Source organism: Dromiciops gliroides, chromosome 1 (genome assembly GCF_019393635.1).
Source record: "Dromiciops gliroides isolate mDroGli1 chromosome 1, mDroGli1.pri, whole genome shotgun sequence".
In the NCBI taxonomy this organism is placed as follows: domain Eukaryota; kingdom Metazoa; phylum Chordata; class Mammalia; order Microbiotheria; family Microbiotheriidae; genus Dromiciops; species Dromiciops gliroides.
The window spans coordinates 238,958,762-238,976,139 of NC_057861.1; the positions used below are offsets into that span (position 1 = coordinate 238,958,762).

The window sequence follows — 17,378 nt, forward strand, 5'->3', positions numbered from 1 at the left end:
GAATGAGAAAGACTTGAGGCTCAGAGATGCATTAGGAGACAACTGCAATAGTTTGGAGGGGAGTGATGAAAGCATGAACCAAATTGGCGGCTGTGTGAGTAAAGATTATGGGGTATATATGAAAGAAGCCGTAAGTGTAGAAATGAAAAGAATTGGCAATGGCTTGTGGTGAAGAGTTGAGGATGTGAACCTGGGTGACTGGAAGAATGGTAGTGCCCTTAATAGTAATAGGGAACTGTGAAGGAGAAGTGTGTTTGATGAGAAAGAATGATCATCATGGGTGCTCAAATTATTCAACAAATTAAAAACATATAACCTTAGGAACAGGGGATGTGAAGTAAAACCTGTGAAACACTACTCAAATTCACTGTAACATAAGTAAATAATTAGATAAGCATTAAGAATATAGAAACTATAAGTTCCTTTTATTTTCTTGTATCCTTCTAGAGAACACAGTGCAATCCCATAAAGATAGATACCACTCAATAGAATTTTCCTATCTATGGAAATCAAGCAATAAAACAAATACTGAGTACTTATAATGCAAAGAATCATGACCTCAAGAAATTCAGAAAGGATCTGAGTAGATAATTCACTTTATTTCACTGTTAAATGCAATGTACAAAGAAAGAACAACACGTATAATGCACTTTTCTAGATTCTGGGGAATACAAGATGAAAATGACAGTCCTGCTCTTAATGACCACACAATCTCATATGGGGTAAAAAACTGTTCACAAATAAATTTGATAAGAGGTATAATTTAATAGGACAAAGTGAAGAACTGAAGTGCTATGAAAGAATCTAAGAAGGGACATATCATTTTCAACTAGGAGAAAACATGGAGGACTTCACAGAAGAGGTGATTTCTGAACCTAGAAGGAAAGGGTTTCAACAGCTAGAAGTGGAAATTAAATGCACTTTAAGGTATGAAAGAGCCTGCATGAAGGCTGAGAATCAGGAGAGGGACAAGGTAAGAAAACAGTAATTCCTTTTGGCTATTATACCCATTAAGAATATAAAATAATATTGAAAAACTGGGTTTACTGCAAGATGGTACAGTACCTTAAACAAAATTTGTTTATCATACTACAGGCACGAGGAAGTTATTGAAGGTTTTTTAAAATGATAATCATTTTTATTTATAGTTTGGGGTTCCAATTTTTATCCCTCTTTCCCTCCTCCCCCCTCCCTGAGGTGGCAAACAATCAGATAGGGGTTATATATGTATAATTATGCAAAAAATTACCATGGGGAAAAGGACCCACATGTACAAAAATATTTATAGCTGCTCTTTCTGTGGTGGCAAGGAATTGGAAATTGAGGGGATGCCCATCAATTGGGGAATGGCTGAACAAGTTGTGGTATATGAATGTAATGGAATTCTATTGTGTTGTAAGAAACGATGAGCAGGCAGATTTCAGAGAAACCTGGAAGGATTTGCATGAACTGATGATGAGATGAGCAGAACCAGGAGAACACTGTACACAGTATCATCAATATTATGTGTTGATCAACTGTGATAGACTTGATTCTTCTTAGCAATACAATGGTACAAGATAGTTCCAAAGGACTCATGATGGAAAAGGCTCTCCAAATCCAGAAAAAAAAAGAACTGTGGAATATGGATACAGATTGAACCATACTATTTCTTTTCTTTTTGGTGCTCTTGTTTTTCTTTTTTGAGGTTTTTCCTTTTTGCTCTTATTCTTCTCTTATAACATGACTAATGCAGAAATATGTTTAATGTTATTGTACATATATAATCTATATCAGATTATTTGCTGTCTTGGGGAGGGGGGAAGGAAGGGAGAAAAATTTGAAACTAGAAATCTTATAAAAACAAATGTTGAAAACTATCTCTACATGTAACTGGAAAATAATAAAATACTTTTATAATAAAAAAAAACCCAAAACATTACCATGTTTGTCATTTTGTACAAGAAAACTTGATTAAAAGAAAAAAAATGAAAAAAAGTGAAAAATAGCATGTTTCAGTCTGTTCCATCAATATCAGTTCTTTCTTTGGAGGTGGATAGTATGTTTCATTAATAGTCCTTTAGGATTGTCTTGGATCATTGTATTATTAAGAATAGTTAAGTCATTCACAGTTCTATTGAAGGTTTTTAAGCAGAGAAGTAACATGATCAGACCCACATACTAGAGGGACAATCTGAGAGCTATATGAAGGATGGTGTGATAAGACATAAAAAAAAGTGAAAAGGGTGAATACCAAGATATTAAAAAAATAGGAGGTGCCACAAGGCACTGTACTTAAAAGATGATAGCTCTAGCACTGGAAGGGCTCTTACAACTCTCATTATGGAGATAAAGAAATTCAGACCTAGAGGTAAGTCATTTGTCAAAGGTCATGTAAGTAGTAAATGTCAGCACCAGGATGTGAACCCAAGTCTCATGACTTAAAAGTTAATTATACTCGTGGTGCTGTGTTTTCAAAAGATGACTGTGGATTTGACTGGTCTAGATAAAAATACAGTATGCCGTGGAATCTTATGTAAAAACAAAAAGTCATTGGGAGGAAGGGGAATCCTAAAATGGATAGGATTCTGATGATATAAACAATTCTAATGAAAAAAGAACTTATTAACAAACACATATAAAAACAATGGAAAACAGATAAAAGATGATAAATATAAAGGGATAGCACAATCCTGAAGCAATAGTGTCAGGAAAATTAAAGCTCACAACCACCTGAAGTTAGTGAAAAGCAAAGACAGAGGGGGCAGTTAGGTGGCACAGTAGATAAAGCACCAACCCTGGATTCAGGACGACCTGAGTTCAAATCTGGCCTCAGACATTTGCCACTTACTAGCTGTATTACCCTGGGCAAGTCACTTAACCCTCATTGCCCCACACCACCCCCCCCCAAAAAAAAAGAAAAGAAAGAAAAGACAGAAATAACAGGAAGATCAAAGATGAGACAAAAATACTACTATGGCTGAGTAGGCTGATGATAAAAAGATGTTCAAGATAAAGCAGCACTGTTCACATCCCACAGTTTTTCTCTTTTCTCTAATAACATTTTTAGACTGGGAAAAATAGAATAAAAATGGCCATCTAGGACTTAAAACCCAAACTAAGTGAGAAGATAATAAAAGAACACCTAACTTGTCTCAGTGAGTCCAAATCAACAGTCCAAACAAATTACAATACAAAGTAGTGAGCTACTTCAATTGATTTTTGAAGAAACATGGAGAACGGGAGAGGTACTGCAGAATCAAAGGAGTACTTCTCCAAAAAAGTTTTTTAAAGAAAGAATAGAGTGGATTAAACTCCTAGCAAAATTCTAGAATGAATTTTAAAAGGAATGGTCTATAAGCATTTAACACATGGAGAAAAGTGGCAGCAAGTTCATGTCAGATCAATCTTATATTCCTTTTAAATTTGTTGGTTACTAAACATAAACATAATATAGTTTATTATTTCACAAAGTCTCTTACATTTTCTTCGTGTACAAACCATAAATGTGAGTTAGATGAAAATAAAAGTTATGTGGAATGAAACTAGGTTGAATATCATAACAAAAAAATCAGTGATTAATGGATCAATGACAACCTAGAGTAGGGGTTCTTAACCTTTGTTGTGTCAGGGACCCTCTGGCAATCTGGAAAAAGCTATGGATCTCTTCTCAGAATATTGTAAATGCACACAACAAAATATAAGATCAAAAAAGAAAACAGTTATAATGAAATATAATATTCATGGATCACAAATTAAGAAACCCCTAGAGGAAGAGCTCTAGCAGGATGTTCAAAGCTCTGTCCTTGGTCCTGTCCTCATCAATGACCTGAAGACAAAGTTGGCATACTTATCATGATTTTTAGATTTAAAGTGAGAAAAAATAACAAAAGATGATAAAGTTATTATATAAAGAGATCCTGAGATGCTAAAACCTTTGACTGAATATTATGAGGTAAAATTTCTAGGGATAAAGGGAAAGCTCTAAACCTGAGTACTAAAAATCACCCACTCATCTTCACAGCAAATCTCTCTAATAAGATCTCATACCCAGGATACATACAGAACTAATTCAAATGTATAATAATAGCCATTCCCAATTGATAAATGGTCAAAGGATACAAACTGGGAAGAAATGCAAGTTATCAACAAACATGAAAAAATGTTCCAAATAATTAGTAAAATGTATATTAAAGGAACTCAAGTTCTATTCCATACCCACTAAAATGGCAAAAATGGCAAAAAAGGAAAGTGCCAATTTTTGGAGGGCTGTAGGAAAACAGTGTACTACTATTGATGGAGCTATGAAACTGATCAAGTCATTGTGGAAAAACACTTTGGAACTATGCCCCCAGAAGACATTCAACTGTACATATATATGCTTTGACCCATAAATATCAGTAGTAGGTATATACCCCAAAAGAGATAAACAAAAGAGGAAACAGACACATATTTACAAAAATATTTATGTCAGTGAATTTTAAATCAGCAATTAATAAATTTTAATTTTGACCAAAAAGAAAGAAAGAAATGACAAAATAGATGGCTTCAAAGAGACCTGGGAAGACATGTATGAACTATTACAGAGTGAAATGAATAAAGTCAAGAAAACAATTTATACTCTAACAACATCACAAAGAAGTACATCTTTGAAAGATCTGAGAACTCTTATCAATGTAATGATCAACTCTGTATTCAGAGGATTGACAAAGCTTGCTACCCACCTCTTGACAGAGAACTGAAACCCTCAAGACTAAAAAGAAGCCATACCATCCAGAATTACACAGATGATAGTCTCAAAGCACTCTGACCTTGAATACTTATCTTCAATTGTCACTATTACATTTAAAATACACAACATAGAAGTCTTGTCATTTCTACCTCCCTGGCATCTCTTGGATATGTCCCATTTTTTCTATTCACCCTGATTCAGGTTTTCATAATCTCTCACCTGTGTTATTGCAATTGCTTTCTGGTTAGTCTCCCTACATCAAGAGTCTTCTAACTCCAATCTTTCCTCCACACAACTGTCAAAGTAATCTTCTTAAAGTGCAGGTCTTTTCAATATTCAATAAACTCAATTAATGTCACGCCTTACTCAAACGCTAACATCTCCCTATACCTCTAGAATAAAATATAAATAAGCTCCTCTGTCTGGCATTTAAAGTTCTTCACAATATGGTCCCTTCCTGCTTTTCCTATCTCTTTGAAACTTCCTTCAAGTATATGACATAAGAATATCTGAGAACCTTTACTGGCTTTCCTAGGATGAACTATTAGATTTTATGGTAAATTATTCATGAACACTTAAACTAAAATAGCACTAAGAGGAAACACTAGCAAGCAAAAAATCATTAGCATGTTGCTAAAAACAACAAAAAAACCCATTAAGAGTGAACAGATAGTAATAAAAATCATGCATTAAGAATTTCAACATTCAAAAGTCACCATTTTTCTGTAACTTAGATGTATGCTTAAATACAAAGAGGACAAAAAGTTTTGGATTTTGAAATTTTGGGGAGGATAAATTACTATCTAACTTATAAAACAATTGATCAGAAATATTTAGTATTACTCATTTTTCTTGTCATATTTTGCATATTTCCTATGTATTAAGGTTAAACCCTTCCTCCAACTCCAGGGACATGAATATTCATAACTAACTGATAAATTCAGCAACACTGCTGCCATATTACTAAGAGTTATGGAGTAAGTGTAAAATGTCACACTTGTTAGATACTTTATTTTTAAGAATACAGACAGTTCTCACTTTATATAAGTTCACATTACACAAATTTGACTTTATGTAAAGAATTGTGAAAGTAATCTGAATGAGAATTCTGAATGAGGATCTTATTGAGCTGCTTGCTGCTAAGATTGCAAAAGAAGAAAGGGAAACTTCAAAACCCAAGGTCAAACCAAAAAGGTTCACAATGAAACAGTTGGCAGAAGCAATTTCATCATGAGTAAATTTTTTTCTTGTATTGAAAAGATGGATCCAAATTCTTCAAGACTTTTATAAGTTCAAACAGTAGTTAAAGACAATATTACTTGCTTTCATCAAATATATGAGGGAGAAAAAAGAGAGAGCCATTGTCCAAATATGATCTTGACAGCACCGAGGGAATTTGGATTAGGATTCTTCCAAACAGACCTTGAAAATGTACCAGACTGAATCTGATCGGGAAATCCAAGAAGTCAAACAGGAAGTGCTTTTTCCAGCCCAGGTTAGCATATGAACACAAACAGAGAGGTCTCTGAACATTAGGGACAGACTTGGTCAGGAGCATCCCTTGCAGAGCACTTCAGTGCAGGTACAAGCTATGCAGTAGGGCAAGAGAAAATTGCACAGCCATACTGGGGCAAAGCCAAGCCATACTAGGGCTAAGTAAGATTATGCAGAGTGTGAAAACACATGCCAACTCTCAGCTCTGACAGAACCTGTTCCCTAATGGAAGAGGCTAGAACAAACCTAAGGCAGTGTACAAAGAGTAAGTTTAGAAGCAAGCAGTAACAGTGTGGCTCAAAATCTAAGAGCGAAGCAGGGTCTCAGCTCCAATTTCTAGTCCTGTCTAAAGCTCGCAAAATAACATCCAACACAAGAATCCCAGACCCAAGGGAAGCCAGTAGTTTCAACATTTTAAATGAGCAGAGCTCATTGCTAAGATAAATCATAACAGCTGTGTACAAAAGCAATCTACTGCTGATTAGACCCAAATTGATCTTAGGAACTTACAGAGCTCAGAACAAGGGAACAACAATCAGCTATTGGGACAGCTAGGTGGTGCAGTGGATAAAGCACCAGCCCTGGATTCAGGAGGACCTGAGTTCAAATGTGGCCTCAGACACTTGACACTTAACTAGCTGTGTGACCCTGGGCAAGTCACTTAACCCTCATTGCTCCCCTGCCCCCCCAAAAAAATTGGGGGGGGGGATACAGAAAGCTTGGAGGCTCCCAGCAAGACGTGTTTCTAAGAACTTAGAATAATACAACACTTAATATTCCAAGAAAGCAGTAACAAGACAAGGCCAGATCTTCCCTCTAGAAATGCTGAAAGCCCAATCCTAAGTGAGAAATAAGAAAGTAAGATGGAAAAATATTCAAATAAAAAAAGAATCCTATTATTAAAAGCTATTCTGGCTAAAGGGATACTCAAAACACAGCCTCCAAAGAAGAGAATGACAAAACATCTAGAGTCAAAGACTCAAAGAAAAGTTCAGTTAGCCACAAATTCAACAAGAATTCCTAGAAGAGCTAAAACAAGGGTTAAAAAAAAGTTTAAACTTTTTAAAAAATAAATGAAAGTGGCAGAAGAAAAAACTAGAAAAGAAATGAGAGCTTTCAACAAAAATTGGAAAAGGATTAATATCTTGGGACAAGAATTACAAAATATTCCCAATCAACAAATTCTCTGAAAATTTGAATTATATTGAAACCAATGACATCACAAAAAGGCAATAATTAGACTACTTGAAATCCATGACAGAGAGAGAAAGAGAGGACGAGGGCGAGAGAAAGAGGGGTGGGGAGGGAGGGAGGAGGAGGATATATTTGAAGAAATCTTAAAAGAAAACTGCCCAGATGGACTGAATTTTTATCAGGAAATCCAATATAAAGTCACAATGAGTCATTTTTTTTCCAGCCTAGGGTGGCTTGGGGAGGCAGCCAGAGAGATATGCAGATACTAGCTAGAGATGGGATCTGGGAAGGAGTAAGCTAAGTAGAAAATTTTAGCATACATCAATTGAAAGATAGCCAATAATGGACAGCAGGAAGAGATCCCAGAGGGTCCATTAATTTTTTCAGGGTGCAATAATGGGTAACATGAGAGTTCTGTCACTCAGAGAGTAAAGTAGAAATAGAAATACACCTCCTAAAGAAACCTCAAAATAAAAACTGCCAGGTACATTATAGACAAAATCCAGAGTTCCCAGGTAAAATAAAAATATTGCAAGAAGCCAAAATATTTTTTTTAGACTTCAAGTACAAAAAGACACAGAATCACACAAAATTTAGTAGACATTGCTATGAAAAAATGGGGAGCTTTGAATAGGTTTACAACCAAAAATAACCCAGGCAGCAAAACAAAATGATCCTCCATAGGAAAATGAACCTTTAAAGAAATGGAAGAATGTCAAATATTCCTGATGAAGAAACCAGGTGTGTGGAATTTTTGAAGTTTAACCAGTGGTGTCAAGAGAAGTATAAAATGGCAAACATGAGCATACAAACATAAGGGATTAAACTAGAATAATTAGTTATATTTTTATATAAGGGAGGTAATACTTGTGTCCCCTATGAACATTAAAATTATCAGGACTCGCAGAGAGCCTAAGAATAAATTTGATGTTTTTAATAATCTTAAAAGGAGAATGGAATAGGTGGGGGAAAGGAATACCTTGGGAGGGAAGTGAAGGGAAAGGAAGAATAGGGAAAAATAGCTCACAGAAAATGAGGTTTACCAAAAATCTATACAACAAGGAGGGAAGGAGAGGGAGAGAATAAGCATTTATATAGCACCTACTTTATGCCAGGAATGGTGCTAAAGCACTTTTAACAAGTATCTTATTTGATCCTCACGAAAAAAACTTGTGATAGCAAGTGTTATTATTCCCCTAGCAATCAAACTACTAAAGGATTACTTTATAGAGCTAGAAAAAATATAACAAAATTCATCTATAGGATTCACAGTTAAGAATATCAAAGGGAATCAGTGAAGAAAAGAATGGGAAGGAAGTTGGCCTAGATGTACCTGATCTCAAACTTAAACTACAAAGATATAATCATCACAACAATTTGGTACTAAGAAATAGGTTGATCAGTGGTATAATAAACAGAAAAAAATGAACACAGTAACCTTACACAGTGTTTCATAAACACAAAGAGCCAAGTTATTCAGGCAAGAATTCACTATTCAACAAAAAACTCTGGAAAAACTGGGAATCAGTCTGGTAAAAACTAGGTATAAACAAAACATCTCACCCCAAATACCAAGACAATCTCTGAATGGGTACATAATTTAGACAGACATAAAGGGTTATATTAAAAAATTAGAGGAAAAAGAAATTACCAGTTAGGTTTATGTATAAGGGAAGAGTTTGAGACCAAATAAGAGATAGAGGTTAGCAGGGGATAAGTGGACAATTTTGATCACATAAAATTTAAAAGATTTTGGACAAATAAAATCCTAACAAAAAGAAGGAAATTGGGGGAAAAAATCTTTGCAGCAGGTTTTTCTGACAAAGTTCTCATTTCCAAGATATTTGGGGAATTGATTCAAATTTGTAAGAATAAGAGCCATTGCCCAACCTGATAAATGGTCAAGGCAGAGGAATAGACAATTTTCAAAGGAAAAAATCCATGCTATCACTAACCATAAGAAAAAATGCTCTAAGTCACTAAAAATTAGAGAAATGCAAATTAAAACAACTCTGTGGGACTATTTTACACCCATCAGATTGGCAAAATGTATTTTTAAAATGACAAATGCTGGAGAGATTATGGAAAAACAAGTATTTTAATGCACTATTGATGGAGCTGTGAACTATTCTAGGCACTCTCTGAAGCAATCTGTAACTATGTCCCAAGAGCTCAACAAGTAAATCCTTTGATCCAGAAATACTACTATTAGACCTATACCCAAAGGAAAACAAATAAAGAGAAAAAGGACCATACGTACAAAAATATTTATAGGCTCTTTTTTTGTGGTGGCAAAGAACTAGAAAATAGATATCTAGCAATTAGGGAATTACTGAACAAGTTATAGTATAAGTGCATGATGGAATACTATTATTCCATAAGAAACAATGAAGAGAATGTTTTCAAAAAATTTAGGAAGGCTTCAATTCGCACAATGATAATACTGTAAAAACAAACAACTTTGAAAGACATAAGAACTCTGATCAACATAATGAAAGCAACCAAAGTTCAGAGAACTCATGATGAAACATACTATCCACCTTCAGATAGAGACTCAGAGTGCAGATTGAAACATAAGTGTATATGTATACATACACAGTATATATACATACATATATATATATATATATATATATATATATATATATATATATATATATATATATGTACATGTGCATGAACCTGGTTATGCAGCAATTTGTTTTGCATGACTTGTAATAATTGTAATGGCTTTTATTTTTCTTGCTTTCTCAATGGGAGGGTAAAGAAAGTTGGGAGGTAGAGAATTTGGAACTTAAAATTGAATTTAAAAAAAGAAAAGAAAACTGCTCGGATTTTCTTAGACTAGAAGGCAAAGGACAAATTCAAAGAATCCACTAGTTAACTCCTGAAAGAAAGCCCAAAAGTAAAGCTCCCAGGAACATTATAGTCAAAATACAAAACATCCAGGTTAAAGAAAAAATATTGTAAGCAGCCAGAAAGAAAGAATTTAAATACCAGGGACCCATAGTCAGGATCACAGATGATTTGGTAGTCACCACAATAGAGGCACAGAGAGCTTGGAATATTACATTCCAGAAGGCTAAGAATATATACCAAGAATAACCTCACCAAGAAAACTGATTTTAATCATCCTGGGGGGAAAAAACTGGACATTTTATAAAATAGAGAACATTTAAGTATTCATAATGAAAAGGCCAGAACTGCAAAGAAATTTTAAAGCCCAAACACAGGAGTTATAAAAAGGTAAACATAAAAGAACAATGATAATGTAATAAACAAAGAGAAAGTATAAGCACATTCAAATACAGGGAGATAAGACATATATCTGTTCCCTCTGAAACCTATCATTATCGGTTTTATTGAGGGAATGATACAAGACCTGGGAGTGGTTCTGTTATGTCTTGATGATCTTAAAAATGGAAAGGAAGAGGAAGAGGAATACACTAGAAGGAAAGTTTAGGGAAAATTATCTCACATAATCAGGTTGAACAGGTAGGCATCTATATAGACAACGAAGAAAGGTTAAGGGGAGCAAATAGCATTTAAACCCCACTCTCACTGAACTGCTCAAAAGAAGGAAGAATACACACACTCACATATATGCATACATATATACACACTGTATATAAAAATCCATTTCACTCAACAGAAAAAAAGGAGGGAAAGGGGATAAGGAAGGATAAGTCCTAAGCAAAACAAACTCCTAACTAAAGATACATAAAGATATTGATAGTTTTTGAGATAGCAAACAATGGGAATCTGAGGTGGTGTCCATCAACTGGGTAATCACTAAACAAATTATGGTATATAAATAGGATGGAATACTATTGTGTGGTAAGAAATGATGAAAGTGGTAGTTTAAAATAAATATGGAGAGATGCATATGAACTGATACAGAGTGAAGTGAACAGAACCAGGAGAATGATTTATACAATGACAATCTGGTCAAGGCAAAAACGTAGGAACTTAGGACTTAGGAGCCCTGATCAGTGTAATGAAAAACCAAGACGCCAGTGGATTAATGAAGAAATGTATTACAGAATGAGACATATCTATGTTTTGGACATGGCCCATGCAGAAATTTATTTTTCTTGACTATACATATTTATAACAGAAATTTCTTTTGTTCTCAACTGAGGGAAAGATGTGGGAGGGAGAAAAGGCAGAAGTTAACTTTCAAAAACAAACATAATGTCCAGAATTAAGAAGTATTGACACTCCTACTATGTTCCTTGTTTGGACCACTTCCAAAATTCATCGCTCAGGTGTAGACAACATATTTTAAGAAAGACAATGATAAGCTAGAACTCATCTAGTTCCGGATAGAAAAGGGACTCAAAACCAAGCCAAAGAAGAACTGAGATCCAGTCCCTAGGGAACGGAGTCAGAAGGTGAGCAATAGGGGAAAATATTGGAGGGGGGCGGAGAGGAAGGAATGAAATTACAAGATCTTATGAAGAAGAAAACTGAACGACCTTGAACATAAGCAGATAAACCAACAGGGAAAATATTAATAGCAGAAAGAAATATAGCCTCCAGATCTAATAAACAAGTTTAGGCATCTATCTATAAATAGTACAAACAAAGGAAAAAAGATCTGGCATTTGATAAGACAAAGGATCTTGTAGAATTTGAGAACAAAGAAGAACAATACACTATTTCAGAGTGTTTTAGAAGAAAAATGAGAATTATGAAAGGAGAATTTATGGCTTGCAGAGCAAAAGATAATGGGCAGACTAGAAAACCTGGTATTTGTGATGGCAAATCTTACCACAGAAACAAAATAGACAATAATCAATTTGAAATATGTGTATTTACACATAAATGAAGAACAATCTAGAAGAAGAACAAAATACAATACCATTAAAAGAAAATATACTCTCTATTCAAGCAAAACATACTAAAATTGAAGACAGGATACAAAGGCAATTTAACATCTCCTAGAAGAACATGACAAATCAAAAGGAAAATGAGTGAATTTAGTAACCATAATCAAGGAACTTTTACCTTTTTTCATTCCCATAAAATGAAACGGATATTGATACCTACCTTTGAGAGTAGTTACGTGATCAAATAGTGGTAGTTTTCTTAAGAAAAACAAAACAGGGCAGCTAGGTGGCACAGTGGATAAAGCACCAGCCCTGGATTCAGGAGGACCTGAGTTCAAATCCAGCCTCAGACACTTGACACTTACTAGCTGTGTTACCCCGGGCAAGTCACTCAACCCTCAGTGGCCCGCAAAAAACCAACAACAACAACAAAAGAAAAACAATCACATATGCATAATAAAGTATGAGGGATTCTGTACTTACCTGAAAGAGCATCATAAAACTCTTCCTCACTAAGGATGCTGAGAGGTGGAGATCCTTTAACCAGAGACTGCTCTAATTCATGATGTTCTGTTGCCAGAGTCTCTAATGCTTCTGATAAGATTTTATTTTTCTCTTGCTCCTGTTCTAATTTCAAATTCCTCACCTAGAAGTAAACAAACAAATAAAAATTAATGTGATTCCATTCTACCTAGAAAGCCACTCCCAACTGGCCTTTGGTCAAGTTCAATTATACTAACATAAGTGATCATGCCATATATTCCTGGATGAAATTTAAAAATTATTACACTAATTTGGTTCTTCCTATGGGTCCCTTTCTCACAATAGTTCCAATAAAAATAGATTGAGAACTCAAAAAACGAAAATGCAATTGCAAGCAATCAGCATTCCATCATAAAGATCCAATTATTTATTGGTTCTGGAAGTTGAATAAAACCCAGAAAATACCCTTCTTTTAAATGACTAAATTATGGAATCCAGCCCCCCCATATTGACTATATTAATGAAAACTGCTATTATATGTGTGTGTGAATGTAGTAAGATTATTTTTTATTAAAAAGGATTCAACTTCTTTATAAAATTAAAATAATTCCATATAGCAGAATTCTACTGATAAATACATTAAAAGAAATATTATTTCTTTTTTATTTTGAATTAGAAGGGATGGATCACTGTGTAGGAGAGGTGAGAGAGATATGTCTAAAAATGAAGATAATATAAAAACAAAATGTAGCAATAACATTTCTTTCTTTCTTTCTTCTTCTTCTTCTTCTTTTTTTTTTTTTGCGGGGCAATGGGGGTTAAATGACTTGCCCAGGTCACACAGCTATTAAGTGTCAAGTGTCTGAGGCCGGATTTGAACTCAGGTACTCCTGAATCCAGGGCCGGTGCTTTATCCACTGCGCCATCTAGCTGCCCCACACAATAACATTTTAAGAAATAAAAGGAGCAGATATTACTGGCCAGATTACACCTAAAAGCTTGTAAGGCAAATGAAGGGGAAACAAGTTGCTAGTGAAGGACACTGCATATTAAACACTAATTCTAATTATCCTTTTAGAGTACCCTGATTTGGTGAAACAAAAAAGTATCAAAGTTAAAAGATCTTTAGTTGGATCCTTGTTTACAACTCAACCTCCAATCACCATAGGATACAACATAGTAGGCATGCTTGTCATGTAGTCATCCTGGACCAACCTCAAAAGACCAGGCCAGATTTCTAAGGACTAACATTTCTGAAATTTGGCTGTTACTTATTCAGACTTGGAAAAATAGCAAGTCAGATGTCAGAAACTGGATCTGTCATAGGTAGATACACCAGTCCCAGAATTCTAGGGATACTTTGTATTAAAACCACAAATACCCAGCAATCTCCTTGTGCTGAGTCTTGGGTGCTGTGGAACTAGCTCACAATTCTTGTTGTCCTGTAAATTCTTCCTATTGCTATTGTCTCAAATTACTCCCATTCGAATTGTAGTCCTTAGTTTATTTTACTCCCTAACTTGTCTTTCACATTACCTTCTTTCTGCAGCATACAATAATGCCTTTTGAGTCTTCCATGTTTCACCCCAGAACACTTTTCAACCTGTTCTTTTAAAGGGCCTGACAAAGCACTGGGGCATGGTACTCCTTGAATCAGTGTCACAAAATATAGGAGCTCAAAAGGTCCATGATGCAAGTAAAAAACCTTGTTTAGTGAATAGCTAAATTCACAGTAGAAGTAAAATTAACCTTTTGCCATCTGGGGACTAGTTAGGGTTCCTAAGGCATCTTACTGTTTATCATTATGGCAACTAGACTGTCATTATTAGAGCTACAGTAACAAAAATAGTACAACAGTTAAGCAACAGTGTACATTGACAACATGTAAAGCTGAAAAATTAAGTGAAGTGCATTTCCAGTGTCTTTAAATTTCCTGCATAATATTAAAGTAAATTTAAAATTTTTTCTCTGTAATCTGAGCTGCAATTTATATTATGGATCAAGAGTATTCTCTTAGTCTGGATAAAATCAGAACTTTAAAATAACCGATCTTTTCCAAATAATCATTCATTCAAATAGGCTATTTTAGAGCAATCCATTTTTTTTTCAACAGACAAGTAATGTGAAGTTTGGCACATTGCCCAAAATGACTCCTACTCTCCTTGAATGGGAAAAAAATGTCTGACAACCCTTCATTACATTATCTTTGCATAGTAGTCCACAGACAAATTTTCATGCAAAAGAAGCCAAATCAAGTCAATTATATTTAAGCAATGTGGTCTCCTGCCCCTCCCATCACTTCTTTAGTTTTCAAAATATTAGAATATTAAGCCCTCAAAATGCCATGATAAAAAGAAAGCAAGCTCTAGCAACAAAATTATTCAAGAAATAGGAAGTATACTTATTTAATACATACATTCATTTCAGTGGAGCTCAGTGATGAATAACAAAAAAGAAATAAAGCCCAAGAAAGAAAAGATATAAGCAAAAAAAATAAAAACAAGTCTACATCAAAATCCTAGTTGTCTTTTCAACTTAAACCGTAACAAAATAAGTAGCTCTCCAATTCTGTGACATCTACATCTGTTCTCACTTATTCTAAGAGTAGGAGTAAAAAAGGGGGTAGGGAGGAAGGAAAAGTGGGTCTTGTTTTTTCTGTTTCTTATTTTATTTTTTCCTCTTTCAACTTATCTAAGGACACTTTTACAGTTTCAAAATTAGTTTTTCTGCAAAGAAGAAACTTCCTGAGATCAAGAAAAACCCATCGAATGAGAATTTTTAAGTCCCCTATGTACAATCTAAAATTTTATCTCCATGATAAGGAATATGAGAGAAAAAAATATTGGGCAAAGCTCTTTCATCCTCTTACATAAGCATGTGAGTATATGTTAACACAACCTTTCCTTCTTGGGTTTTGTTTTTTGTTTTTTGTGAGGCAATTGGGGTTAAGTGACTTGCCTAGGGTCACACAGCTAGTAAGTGTTAAGTGTCTGAGACCGGATTTGAACTCAGGTCCTCCTGACTCCAGGGCTGGTACTCTATCCACTGCACCACCTAGATGCCCCTCAATCTTTCTTTCTAAAAACAACTATTATCTTTCTTTTGTCTTTTGCCATTTTATGCTTTTAGAATTCGGAATGTCACCAGGATAACGGAACTCCCAACACTCTATATACCCTCACACCTCCAACTCAAAAGACTTCAGATATACACAGAAGATTATTGTATAAAAGAAAAAAATCGATATTCTTAATGCAATGCTTTTACATCAGTAGCTGTCTAGATTGTGTGTCTAAAGTATAATTTCCCAGTATGGTATAGTGAAAACAACAGTGGACTGAAGTTAGAAAAGTATGGTCCGTTGTTGCTCTGCTGCTTACTACCTGAATGGCAGAGCTTCTTAAGTCACTTCAACTCTTGAGGCTGTAGTTTCCTTATTTGTAAAATGACGGGACTGGATTAAATAACTTGTTAAGGGTTCTTCCTTGTTTTTTCATGCTATGATTCAACTTTGATACGACTGCCTAGATTTTAAGTTCCTGGATAGCAATATCTATCTATCTATCTAATCCATTTATCGAAGATTTATCTGACTTATAGCACAGTGCAATCATTAGACATAATAAGCTATTAATATTTGCTGAGTAGAATTTAATGAAATCTGTATAATGCCTTTTATATGTTAATTGCTCAATAAATGTTTATTAACGATAATTATTATGTAAAAACTTCCTCCACCTATTTTACCTATGTGACACAATGCTCAATTTTTTTGAAAGGAACAAAAACATTTCTTCCCAAGAGTAATACTCACAGAGTTAGGGGTAATAATTTACTCCAAAACTAGAACATTTCTAAAACAGTACTTTAATTTCATTTAAAAATTTATTTATTCAACAAGTCTTTATTGAATGTTTGCTATGTGCAAGACACTGTATTAATGTGTGATAACGTGTGAAGAATTATATTGGGTAATCAAATTTTGAAGGGGTTTGAATGAGAAGTGAAGGGCCCTGATTTTTATTCAGTAGGCTGCTGAAGTTTTTTTTGAAAGCTCATGTGAGATGATCTCATCAGATGTGCTACAGTTAAGTTAAATCTGGCAGCAGTGTACAGGTAGGAAAGGGCTTACTTAACATCACTGCATACAGAAAGCAATTAAAAAATGTTTTTAGAATTAAACTGGATTTTAGCCATATACTCTGTATAAAATGTAACTTATTATTTAACTACATGCCCTATGTTTTGAGATTAGGCAGGTAGGTAAAGTGCAATGAAGTGAGAAAAAGTGAAAAATAATGCAAAGAAAAACTTTAAAATGGGACACAGATACTCATTATTCACAGCACATAGTGTCCAATTATCCCAAGTTTAAGACTGGTGAGAGTCTGGACTTGTGGGTCAATCTTGTCTAGCTCTTTTGACTGACCTTATTTCCATTAAGTACAGCTGCAATAGATTTCCTCATCTCTTCTTTGCTACCGAGTGCAAAGCTGTACAAAATAACTATTACTTGAGATTGAGATTGGAGGTACTATTCTGTCTCCTTAATGAGCAGGATTGATTTATACCCTGCAGTTATACAAATGAAACAACATTCACTTTTAATGCCTATCTAGAAATACATACTTCAATATTTTTACATTCAATTACTCTACAAGTTA

At 34.5% G+C, this 17,378-nt stretch overlaps 1 protein-coding gene across 2 annotated transcripts in view; it reads right to left on the minus strand.

Moving 5' to 3' along the window:
* Positions 1 to 17,378, minus strand: part of OSBPL1A (oxysterol binding protein like 1A) — a 316,892-nt gene that overhangs the window by 152,525 nt on the left and 146,989 nt on the right. For both annotated transcript variants that reach the window (XM_043969592.1, XM_043969582.1), the window contains exon 15: positions 12,715 to 12,877. In XM_043969592.1, the coding sequence (XP_043825527.1) occupies positions 12,715 to 12,877 (163 nt within the window). The remainder of the gene's footprint in view (positions 1 to 12,714; positions 12,878 to 17,378) is intronic.